The following is a 13,397-nucleotide window of genomic DNA, read 5'->3' as shown; positions in this document are numbered from 1 at the left end:
AATCATCGTCTTCAAACGTTAAGTCATCGTTGTCAAAGGATTAAACCATCATTTTCCAAAGGGTTGAACTATCGTCTTCTGAGAGAGAGAGAGAGAGAGAGAGAGTGTGTGTGTGTGTGTGTGTGTGTGTGTGTGTGTGTGTGTGTGTGTGTGTGTGTGTGTGTGTGTGTGTGTGTGTATAAACTGACATATCCACAACACCTTAGAATTATTGTCACATCAACATTCAACTCCATCAACCAATCACTTAAAGAAACCCACAATATATCTCAGACACACTACACCGGCCGCAACACACTACACCGGCCGCAACACACTACACCGGCCGCTACACACTACACCGGTCGCAACACACTACACCGGCCACAACACATCACACCACACCACAACACACAGTACAGTACAGGGGTCGTCTAGCACACCCTCACAAACCACAACACAGTACAGTACAGGGTCGTCACAACACACAGTACAGTACAAGGTCGTCACAACACAGTACAAGTACAGTCGTCTACAACACACAGTACAGTACAGTACAGGTCGTCACAACACACAGTACAGTACAGGGTCAATCCACAACACACCTCACCGACCACAACACACAGTACAGTACAGGGTCGTCACAACACACTGATACAGGGTCGTCACAACCTGGGACAGTACTCAACACACCTCTGCGACCACAACACACAGTACAGTACAGGGTCGTCACCAACCTCACACCTCACCAGTACACCACAGCACAGTACAGTACAGGTCGTCACAACACCTCACCGACCACAACACACAGGACAGTACAGGGTCGTCACAACCTGTTACAGTAGGGGTCGTCACAACACACACCGACCACAACACACAGTACAGTACAGGGGTCGTCTGGCACACCTCACCGACCACAACACACAGTACAGTACAGGGTCGTCACACCTGATACAGTACAGGGTCGTCTCACCGACCACAACACACAGTCCAGTACAGGGTCGTCGTCACAACACACAACAGTACAGGGTCGTCACAACACACAGTACAGTACAGGGTCGTCACAACACACACAGTGACAGTACAGAGGTCGTCACAACACACAGTACAGTACAGGGGTCACAACACACAGTACAGTACAGGGTCGTCACAACACACAATTTTCACAGTACAGGTCGTCACACACACAGTACATTACAGGAGTACCGTCACAACACACAGTACAGTACAGGGGTCGTCTGTAGGGTCGTCACAACACACACAATCACCGACCACAACACACACACAGTACAGTACAGGTCGTCACAACACACAGTACAGTACCCAGTACTTAGGTCAACAACACACCAGTACTACAGGTCGTCACACCTCTGTACAGGGTCGACAAGCACACCTCACAAACCACAACACACAGTACAGTACAGTACAGTACAGGGTCGTCCAACACACAGTACTACAAGTCGTCTGTACAGTACAGTACAGGGTCGTCTAACACAGTACAGTACAGGGGTCGTCACAACACACAGTACAGTACAGGGGTCGTCACAACCCTGAGTACAGTACAGGTCGTACAGCACACCTCACCGACCACAACACAGTACAGTACAGAGTCGTCACAACACACAGTCAGTACGATTCGTCTGTACACCCTCACCGACCACAACACACAGTACAGTACAGGAATCACCGACCACAACACACAGTACAGTACAGGGTCGTCACAACCTGAACAATTTACGTCGCAACTACCACCTCACACCACAACACACAGTACAGTACAGGGTCGTCACAACACACCTCAAACCACAACACACAGTACAGTACAGGGTCGTCACAACACAGTACAGTACAGGGTCGTCACAACACACCCTCACCGACCACAACACACAGTACAGTACACACAATCAGTACAGGGTCGTTGCATTTACACCTCACCGTACAATGCACACAACACACAGTACAGGGTCGTCCACTCACCGACCACAACACACAGTACAGTACCAGGGTCGTCTGCTTTACCTCACCCAGCCACAACACACAGTACACAGTACAGGGTCGTCACAAACGACAGTACACAACCCCACCAGGGTCGTCTGTACAAGTACAGTACAGGGTCGTCACAACACACCTCACCGACACAACACAGTACAGTACAGGGGTCGTCACAACACACAGTACCAGTACAGGGTCGTCACAACACACCTCACCGACCACAACACACAGTACAGTACAGGGTCGTCACAACACACCTCACCGACCACAACACACAGTACAGTACAGGGTCGTCACAACACACCTCACCGACCACAACACACAGTACAGTACAGGGTCGTCACAACACACAGTACAGTACAGGGTCACCACAACACACCTCACCTCACCATTGTGTTGAGGGATATATCACCGAAACATAAACAAAATTTGCACAAGCGCTAATCCGGCTCGGGAAGCTGAGCACTCGTTCCTCACTCATAAATCCGCATCTCTTTAGAATTTCAATAAAAAACCAGCAAATTATGACATCCGGCCGAGTTTGAAAGGTCAGTGAGGCATTAAACGAGACTACCAGTGTTATTATCATCACCTCTCACCTGCTGCAGGGATGAAGCAATCACCTTACTCTGTTTGTCTGTGTGCCTGAATGTTCGTGTAAGATGTTCCTATTGGCTGTTTATAATAAGGTTACTCAAATAGGACAGGAGCATCACCCTGGTCAGCTATGAAGGTCAAAGGTCAGTGACTCAGGACGCCTAGCTGTGTGTATGTGTGTGTGTGTCCGTCCCTTTGGTTTCCTGTAATATTTTTTCCAGTGCGGACCATTTGCTTCCGAGGGGGATACAGCCACTATGATTATTATTACCCTGCACGAACGACCTGGCACAGTATATTGTGTTCGGTCGTGTCTGTTTGTCTGTCTGTCTGTCTGTTCCCCAAATTAATCCGGGAGCAGAATTGTGGATTTACACTAAACTTGGTAGATTTGATTGATAGTTGAGAAGGTCCACATGGTAAACTTTGGGTGAAAATCGCGTTAAAATTTAATAAGTATTGCCATGATAACAGTCCGTGCAATGGTAACAGATGAGGTATATTGGGGCTTAAAGAAAACGGTGACATGGGGCAGTTTCCAGCGGTGACTAAACTAATTTACAGTAAGAGCTTCACTAGTTTCGACGTATACCCTGCCATTATTATTATTAGTAGTGGTATCATCTAAAGTATTTCTTCTTCCCGCTGTTGTTCATCATCATCGTCATCATCATCATCATCACCATCATCATCATCATCATCACCATCATCGTCTTAATGTGCTCTCCCCCTTCTCTCTCTCCCTCTGCAGGTCCAATTAACAAGGTGTCCGCCATATTAGGCAGTCGCACCCTCCTTCCCTGTGACGTCACTCCCCCCACACCTGAAGACTCGCCCATCCTGGTGCTCTTCTACAGTGGCGCTACAGGTCTGCCTATTTACAGGTGAGTGGTAGCAATTGTTTAGTTATTTTTCTACAGGTGTGTGGTACCAGGTGTGCAGTTATTTTTCTACAGGTGTGTGGGGACATGTTTAGTGTTAACAGGTGTGTGTGTAGTGTTTATCTTACACATATACTATTCTGACAGGTAGTAACATTAGTAACAGGTGTGTGCAGGTGTTGTGGTGCTGCCAATAACAGGTTGGTCAAAGTCTGTAATGTTTATATGTGGAATTATGTTCGAGTAAAAAATAATACATAAAGTGTGATTTAAATGTCAGATATTGTGTAATGTAGAGAACTACACTCATACGTACATACATACTATCTTTAAATCCAGAACTCTTCAGCTTTTACTCAGCTTACTCAACATCGAAACATCATCCCAACGTGATTTCAAAAGCTTAAAAAGAACTGCCAGGAGATATTGTATTTACCGAGTGACACACACAATTTACCAGAGTGAGATGTAAGGCATAGAGTTTGAAGCTACACACACACACACACACACACAGTGAAGTTGTCAAATCCTCCAGTTTCCGTCTCCACCTCCTCCGCCGAATTCAAGTCCCTTGGAGTTCCTGCACCCGAGCTCCTCAGTGTTTACACAACATTCATACTTCCCAAGCTCACCTATGCTTCCCCTACCTGGTCTTCCTCCCTAAATGACACTCAACGCAAACACCTAGAAAAAGTGCAAAAGAGGGCATGCAAGATTATTCTCTCCCCTTCCTACTCCACATATCAAGAAGCGCTCAACACACTGACCCTTTCGACTCTCACTGACCATCACCACGACCTCATCTGCAAATTTGGTAAGAAGCTTCTACACCATCCTCGACACCTGCTCCTACTACCACCTGAGATCCCTAGCCCGAGAATTGCTGTTCGACACCACAACCGCATCCAGCCCATACGTGCACGAACTGATCGCTATAAGAACAGCCCAGTCCCAACCATTGTAAAAATTATCAATACCTTGTAATAAACCAGTGTATTCACTCCCAGTAAACACTACTTCTTGTACTGTCACTATGTTGAAATGCCCTGTAGTTTGAGCTTTTCCTCATCTAGTTATTATATATCTTATTTATATCACTTATTTTATTTGTATATTATTTGTAATTCGAAACCCATTCCCCAATTATGTAACTGTATATTTTCAGCCTTCTGGCTGCCAAGCTCTTTCAATAAACTAATTAATTGTATTATTATTATTATTATTATTATTATTATTATTATTATTATTATTATTATACACACACACACACACACGAGAGAGAGAGATCGCGCCCTAAGAACCATTACAATATGTCTTATCACTCCTCCTGACAGACTTTCACGGTTGGGTGTGTGTGTGTGTGTGTGTGTGTGTGTAATAATAATAATAATTAACGGTTTATTGAAAGGCTCAACCAGAAGGCTGAAATACAGACATAATTGAAGTTTCTACAAATATACAAATAAAATAAGTGAATAAAATATATAAACAGATGAAGCTCAAACACAGGGCATTCACAGCAGTGCAGGTAGTATTTACTGAATCACGGTTAGGATTGATATTTTACAATGTGGGCGGCTGTTCTAAGCGTCAGTTCGTTATGGCTGGCATTTTAGAATGACATTTGGCAGGTTCGAAAGGTATTAGAATGTCGAAGATGTTAACTTCCGTATGAAGGAAAACTTGCATGCCCAGGTGTTTGCGTGTCATTTGGGAAGGCACCAGGCATGAGCTTGGGAAGTAGAATGTTGAGTACTGAGAGCTTCGGTGCGAAACTCGAGACGGGGTATTCTTACTGACATGTTTCCAATTTAGTTTGTTGTCTATGGTGACGCCGAGGAGCTTCGTGGAATCTACAACCTGGAGTGTGTTCGGAACTAAATTAATGGAAGGGGTGGGACAATGTTGGAGGAGAGGTTGATGTGCATAACCATGGTCTTGGTATGGTTGATGGTGACGTGGTTTTTGGTGGCCCAGTTTTGGAGACTGTTCAATAAATCCTGAAGGGCGGTATAGTCGGGAGCAGAATTGTTGACGCTGATCCCAATGGTGGAGTCGTCGACATATTTCCAGCGAGCGGGGGTTTCTCTTAGGGCATCATTGATAAGCATAAGGAAGCAGAGTGGTCCCATCTTGGTGCCTTGGGGGACGCCACAGGTGAGTGACTGAAAGGTGGAGACAGCCCCTCGGAAGCGTACAGCTTGGCGTCGGTCACTGAGGAAGTCTGTAAGCCATGGTATAAGACTTCTCCGAAGCCCGAGGTCAATAGCTTTGTTGATGATTATATTGTGGTCGACTAGGTCGAATGCTTTAGTGAAACCAATGAAGGCGACAGCTACAGACGTTTTTCGTTTCTCGAGATGGCGGTATATGTAATCGAGAAAGCTGACAAGACAGTGAGTGGTGGAGGAAGTTTTCATATTGCCAAATTGCTGAAAGTCTACGACTCCTGCAATATCAGCATAAGCCCAGTCGAACACAAAACTTTCACAGATTAGGCTGGGTATTGGGGTGATTGCAATAGGTCGTAGCTGATTTAAGGATTGTGGGCTGGTTGACTTGGGCACTGGTGATACATAAGAGGTCTTCCAGTCAGCTGGGCATCTGGCTTGACTGAGAGAAGCATTGATGATGGAGCATAGGGGCTTGGCAAGCTCCGGGGAGAACTCCTTGAAGAGTTTCCTTGGTAAGTCAATGGGGGTGGTAGAGCGTTTTAATTTTAGTTTGTCCAGACGTTTTGCTACTTCAAATTCTTCTACTAAGTCAGTGGGAAGGGGGGCTGGTAGGTAAGCAGGGAGAGTGGTTGTGTCAAGCCGGGGGAGCGTCTGGCATATAGTAGCGAAATGGTTATTTGATTGCTCAGCTGCGTCAACATTAGTGAGATGGCTAAGGAAGGGGAGGGGGTGTGTCTTATTGTTTAGTCCACAGAGTTCTTTAAGCTTACCATACCATTGACTGATGTTGGTCTGCTTCAGGTGTTGTAATTTGGTTGGGTAGTGGGACTTCTTTGCAGTGCGTATTTCGCGGATGACTCGGTTGCGAAGGGACCTGTAGCGGATGTGGTCATTGAGATGAAAGGCTCTGTCTCTCTGTTGCATAAGTCTTTTGATCCGAGGTGTGATCCAGGGCAAGTCAGCTGGGTGAGATCTGACGGACTTCTCGGGGAAGAAGTGTGTGTGTGTGTGTGTGTGTGTGTGTGTGTGTGTGTGTGTGTGTGTGTGTGTGTTGATACCCGAGCACCTGTCACACTCACCGAGGACTCACTGAATTATATGTAAATACTTTCAGCAGCTTAGCGCATAGGAATATTCGTTTTGTTTTGATGGTATAATTAATTTCCACTAACTATCTTACTTACAACTATCTCTATCTTACACCTCTATCTTACTTACAACTCTATTTTACTAACAACTATCTCTATCTTACAACTCTATCTTACTTACAACTCTATTTTATTTACAACTATCTTACTTACAGCTCTCTATCTTACAACTCTCTCTATCTTACAACTCTTTCTATCTTATTTACAACTCTCTCTATCTTACTTACAACTCTTTCTAACTATCTTACAACTCTCTCTAACCCAGACGATTGTTGATAAGCATCATCATGGGACATGCTCACTGGTAAACAACTGTTAAGCCCAAAATACAGAGTATACGCGTTCTTCTTTAGGGAGACTCTTATACAAGCCTATCAGACCAGCACCATCATCACCCGAATGTTTCTTGTCCCTGTGAAACTGTAACTCAGGAAACTCAGGCCCCCCAGTTTCTGAGTGTTGGTGCAGGATTATAACCTTGTGCATTGACGTGAAGGATGTGAGGGTCGACACTGGACTGAAGCTCAATTACTCTTCCATCTGCAGTGCCCCCGGTCATTCATTCTGCCAGGGCCAACAGCATATGGATTTGTAATGAAGTTTATATCATGTTCACGGTTATTTAACTCTCTGGACGAGCTGAGACTTCGTGCATGTATTGAGTAAAGAGACATATTGGAGAAAAAAAAGAGAGAAAGATCGAATCAATATAAAAAAATTGCTCTCAGGTTCCCTAAAAAAGACAGTATTCAAATATGCTCGCCGGACACATTATTTCTCCCCCCCCCCCTCCTGCTCTAACTATATACATCTACCCGTATCTATATAAATAAATATATTCATCTAGTACAGTTAATGGCCACTGATAACGTGTTTGTTGTTTATAATGAATTTTACGTTATAAGAGCACAGGGCGAGCGTTGTACTGCTCGTAACACCTGACATTCTCTACAGCAGTCGCTTAGTATGCCTGGATCACGATACTTCTAAAATAAAAAATAGTGCCCATGATTTATGCTATACTGGATGGTTCAATGTCTCTGCCCATCTGTCGGTGAGAATAGCATAAAACGGCGAGTCCTAAACATTGTGAGGGTCTTGTTCAATGTTTTTCTCTTCTCTCCCGTGAAAAGATAAACTTGTTGCCATGAAAACATTGACCTAAGAGTAAACCAAACGCCTTAATGAGCCAAAGACGGATTAAGTGAGGGAGGGAAGGCGTACACGTCAGAGCTTCATCACGTTGTTGTCCTCAGCCACCGCATGATCGTCTCCAAGTGTAAGCATCACATCACAAAGATTAATGGTTGAATCCAGAGTCATTAGTTCTGTACACAACTTTAATATATCTGATGATCAGTTCTCCTTTAATACAATAATATATACAGTAAGAAGGTTACAGTAAGGTTAAGACTACAGCCAACACCTTCAGTAGAGGCCAGGCCGGTATATCTTCCAGGGACTGTAACGTTATTATTGCTCCCAGTGTCAGCTCACATAACAACTAGTGGTGGTAATGTGATATAACCGGGTCATGGTACACTGCTGCCGCTTACTGTGTGTGTGTGTGTGTGTGTGTGTGTGTGTGTGTGTGTGTGTGTGTGTGTGTGTGTGTGTAGTCCAACTAATGCCACACTAGTATCTGCACAAACTATAATCCTTCATTTTTTTCTGTTTTAATCGTGTAATTTTTCACCTGTTAAGTTATTCCCAATAGCACTCCTCGTTAAGAACAAATTGTAATGCAATAATCGTAAACGGATTAAAACATATTGACAATTCTGGCTGTATTTCTCAACCTTTTCCCCACTAAACACAATATATTCCACGGCAGAGAAATACCTTAATGGAACGTTTTGGTCATCAGTATCGACTCCCGCACTGGTCCGCTAGTCCGGTCGATTCACTGGTCTGAGATGGGCAGTCGAGCGCACTTCGACCTGGTGTCCAGGCCTTCGGGGTTGGTGATCGACAACCTGGGTACTGAGGACCAAGGCCACTACCGCTGCAGGGTCGACTTCATGTCCTCCCCCACCAGGAATTACCGCCTCTACCTGCTGGTGGTCGGTGAGTGAGAATACATTAACACACACACACACACACACACACACACACACACACACACACACACACACACACACACACACACCTGCGTTATAATTATAGTTAAACAAGGCATGATAACACCGTAGACTTAATTATTAAGTTTACCCTTGGCTTTACCATATAATTATCATGATACAGAGAAATGTGTTCCTTATGTTTCAAAGAGAGAAAGACAGAGAGGAATGAACACTGAACTATAGGGTAAAAGGAACTTAATGTAACATAACACAAAGTTGACGGTGTTGTCCTGATGTATTGAACTTACTGCTCTATATCCTGGTCGTGTTGTAAGCTACGAACAAATGCATTAATTGTTCAGACACTTTATATAGTACTTTATGACCTTTATATACTCCGAGTGCAGACAAAGTTAGTCAAGTGTAAGAGTAGATTAGCCAAAAGAGCCAACAGATGTGAACGTCATTATATCACATAAATGTCGCCCCAGGTAATTCCACTCAGGTGTACATGGCTAACTATATTGCACAGGTGTTCCCAGGGTGAAATCTCTCTCACAGCTAATTAATTAAAGCATTTGTGTTCCCCAAATAATCAACCTACTCGTGCGTACAGTGTAATTATAGTACACAGGTGTATTTAGATATTCACCTACACATTATAGGACAGGTGTGGACACGTGTACCTGAGTCATCACGGTACACGGGTGTAATAATATTTTTCTTACACTTGCATATTTGAGTAATTATGGATGATTGACCTGCAGGTGTGGGTGGATGATTAACCTGCAGGTGTGGGTGGATGATAAACCTGCAGGTGTGGGTGGATGATTAACCTGCAGGTGTGGGTGGATGATTAACCTGCAGGTGTGGGTGGATGATTAACCTACAGGTGTAGGTGGATGATTAGCCTGCAGGTGTGGGTGGATGATTAACCTGCAGGTGTGGGTGGATGATTAACCTGCAGGTGTGGGTGGATGATTAACTTGCAGGTGTGGGTGGATGATTGATCTGCAGGTGTGGGTGGATGATTAATTTACAGGTGTGGGTGGATGATTAACCTACAGGTGTGGGTCAATGATTAACCTACAGGTGTAGGTGGATGATTAAGCTACAGGTGTGGATGGATGATTAACTTACAGGTGTGGGTGGATGATTAATCTACAGGTGTGGTTGGATGATTAACCTATAGGTGTGGGTGGATGATTAATTTACAGGTGTGGGTGGATGATTAACCTACAGGTGTGGATGGATGATTAACCTACAGGTGTGGGTGGATGATTAACCTTCAGGTGTGGATGGATGGTTAACCTACAGGTGTGGGTGGATGATTAACTTTCAGGTGTGTTGTCCACAGTTCCTCCACTACGTGTAAGCATCCTGTCCAGGTCCGGTCAAGAGGTCAGCGGGGTCATCGGACCATATCCTCTGGGAGGAACACTGACCCTTAACTGTCAGGTGACAGGAGGTACGTATTACAGGTCACCTCTCTCTCTCTCTCTCTCTCTCTCTCTCTCTCTCTCTCTCTCTCTCCAAAACATAAAGGTGAAATACTTCTCATAAATGTTACATAATTACGACGTTAGTGAGTCACCGAGATTCACACGTCGATCTCTTCTCCGATCTGGGGCTAAGGCAAGACTCGCTACGGTACAGTCTCGGTGCAAATTCGAAGCCATTTAGTGAATATGTATGTTTGTATGTATGTATGTGTATGTATGTATGCATGTATGTATGTATGTATGTATGTATGCATGTAATGTATGTATGTCTGTATGTATGTATGTATGTATGCATGTAATGTATGTGTATGTATGTATGTATGTATGTATGCATGTAATGTATGTATGTCTGTATTTATGTATGTATGTATGTATGTAATGTATGTATTTATGTATGTATGTATGTATGTATGTATGTGTATCAGTGGTGTAGGTCTCGAAACCGGCCTCAGGATCATTTTTCCAGGTCTCAGTATCGATCTTAGTCTCGGTGTTAGTGGTCTCGATTACTACACCGATATCTATCTATCTATCTATCTATCTATCTATCTATCGATCTATCTATCAATCTATCTGCATCTATCGATCTTTCTGTATCTATCTATCTATCTGTCTATCTATCTATCTATCTATCTATCTGTCTATCTATCTATCTCTCTGTCTCCCCTTTGAGTTTCAAGTCGATAAAAGTTAATACAGACAAACTGACAGACACGAGTAATATATCTCTTCCTAGTGTTGATGTGTGTGTGTGTGTGTGTGTGTGTGTGTGTGCGCGTGTGTGTGTGTGTGTGTGTGTGTATGTGTGTGTGTGTGTGTGTGTGTGTGTGTGTGTGTGTGTGTGTGTGTGTGTGTGTGTGTGTGTGTGTGTGTGTGTGTTTGTGTGTGTGTCTGTGTGTGTGTGTGTGTGTGTGTGTGTGTGTGTGTGTGTGTGTGTATACGAGGCTCAGTTATCATTTTATTTACTATGTTATTCAATATAGAAATACTCTTTAGGTAGAATTTCCTCGTCGTCAGCACCGATCAGCTAGCGTCAGCACCGTCAGCTAGCGTCAGCACCGTCAGCTACCGCATGTTCTCTGTCATGTAAATAAGCTCTCAGTACATTTGTGTTTGACTTGTATATATTTTATGTGACTCGTCTAGACTAGGTTCCTCCTCTGTGAACTTTACAACACAAAGGTCAACTGCAGTCCGATCTTTTTAACGTTCTTGTTGCAAAAAAAAATTAACAAGAAAAAAGGGCAAAGGAAAAAAGAAAAACAAAAAGGCAAAAATAAAATAAAAAGCTAAAATTTAGACGAAAAAAATCCTTAACTGGTCCTCAAATGTGTTGTCAAAGAGGTAGTCACTGAACACTAAGAAGAGAACTATGAGACCTGTTAGAAATATTACCACTGTGGCACTCAACATTCTTTCCTTTGTGGCATTATAGCAGAATTTCTTTTTCAATACCTGTATATGTCGTAAAAATTTAATCATATATTACAACTTTGAAATAATGATCTAAAATTGTATTCAAGTATGATTCCTGTACAAACACTAGACACAGACTGAGCCATGGCCCTATAGATGGCCATGACCCTATAGATGGCCATGGCTGTCACGGGTCTTCTTAAATAAAAAAGTATTATATTAAGTTAACCAGTTTTAATTTCTCCAATATATAGGAAAACTGTATCTAAGAATGTCTTAGAATCCGAACTTTTTCAGAATCGTGACCTTAATTCTGTTTTGATTCTTGTATGGGTCAGGATCACCTCGTCCGTGGGTCAGCTGGTGGCACGATGGGTCAAAGCTAGACGACATGGTGGAGGAAGTGAGGGGTCAAGTTACCATCAACATCCTGACCTTACCTAACCTGACTCGCCAACACCTGTACCGCGTCCTCACCTGCCGAGCCAACAACTCCAACCTCACCCCGCCCCTCGCTGCCACCGTCACCCTCGACCTCACCTGTGAGTCTTACCTTTGCTTAAAGTTACGGGTAACCTGAAGATTAGACACCCTAGTTTATCTACCTGATAATTAATCACCCTAAGCTAACATAACCAAACCTAATCTAATCTAACCTAGTCCCCCAGTTAACGTTAGGGTGTTTATCAGGTGAAAATGAACTAGGGTGCCTAATCTTCAGGTAAGCCAAGTGCATTTTTATTTTCATATATTTCAATACTTTATTAATAAACTTAAAAAAATATATACATATTTAAAACAATTTAAAATACATGTAATATCTTATAGAATCTTGAGTGTCTGGTAAACAGGTGAGACGCTACTTAATTAAAGCGTTTACCTTTAGAATAATTAATATTTCCCATCAGTCCTCTCATTAAGATACAAGGTTAAGACATTGAATATGTACATTGTACATCATCTCTCTTAAGGCTTAAAATTATATACTGTGTCTTGGGTACTGTTGATGGCTGCGCGTCCGTCAGTAATGGATCTTCCTCCTCCTCCTCCCTCTCCTACAGTTCCCCCGCAGGAGGTGATCATCCTGGGTAAGGCGAGGCCGCTGAGGGAGGGAGGCAGCTACACCTTGTTGTGTGAGTCTCGCGGCGCCCGACCCCCTGCTGCTCTCACCTGGTGGCTTGACGACGTCCTCATGACTCACACCCACCACCAGGTACACCCATCACCTACACCTACACCTACACCTGCAGTACACCTAGGTACACCCACCACCACCATTTGCTGGTTACGACATAATCTGATACACATTTATATTTTCGTTTTCCAAGGCACTCGAAATCTACTTTGCTCTCTCTCTCTCTCTCTCTCTCTCTCTCTCTCTCTCTCTCTCTCTCTCTCTCTCTCTCTCTCTCTCTCTCTCTCTCTCTCTCTCTCTCTCTCTCTCTCTCTCTCTCTCAAAAACAAAGTCAACACACCCTTCCAAACACCTCCCCTCCTAAACATGACTCACAACAGTTATAGTCAATATCAACCCACATATCTGACAAACACCTTCACTGTCCACCATGACTTACAACACACACACACACACACCTGTCAACACATTCTCTCCCAAATTATGACTTACAGCAGTTCATAACCTGTG

At 43.7% G+C, this 13,397-nt stretch overlaps 1 protein-coding gene across 2 annotated transcripts in view; it reads left to right on the top strand.

Moving 5' to 3' along the window:
* The window catches only part of LOC121874573 (synaptogenesis protein syg-2-like), a 48,229-nt gene that overhangs the window by 27,103 nt on the left and 7,729 nt on the right, over nt 1–13,397 (top strand). For both annotated transcript variants that reach the window (XM_042378771.1, XM_042378770.1), the window contains exons 3-7: nt 3,320–3,452; nt 8,639–8,838; nt 10,192–10,302; nt 12,091–12,294; nt 12,814–12,965. In XM_042378771.1, the coding sequence (XP_042234705.1) occupies nt 3,320–3,452; nt 8,639–8,838; nt 10,192–10,302; nt 12,091–12,294; nt 12,814–12,965 (800 nt within the window). The remainder of the gene's footprint in view (nt 1–3,319; nt 3,453–8,638; nt 8,839–10,191; nt 10,303–12,090; nt 12,295–12,813; nt 12,966–13,397) is intronic.

Source organism: Homarus americanus, unplaced genomic scaffold (genome assembly GCF_018991925.1).
Source record: "Homarus americanus isolate GMGI-L3 unplaced genomic scaffold, GMGI_Hamer_2.0 scaffold34360, whole genome shotgun sequence".
Taxonomy (NCBI): Eukaryota; Metazoa; Arthropoda; class Malacostraca; order Decapoda; family Nephropidae; genus Homarus; species Homarus americanus.
The sequence above is the reverse complement of the archived record's forward strand: the minus strand, read 5'-3'. Positions and strand labels throughout refer to the sequence as shown.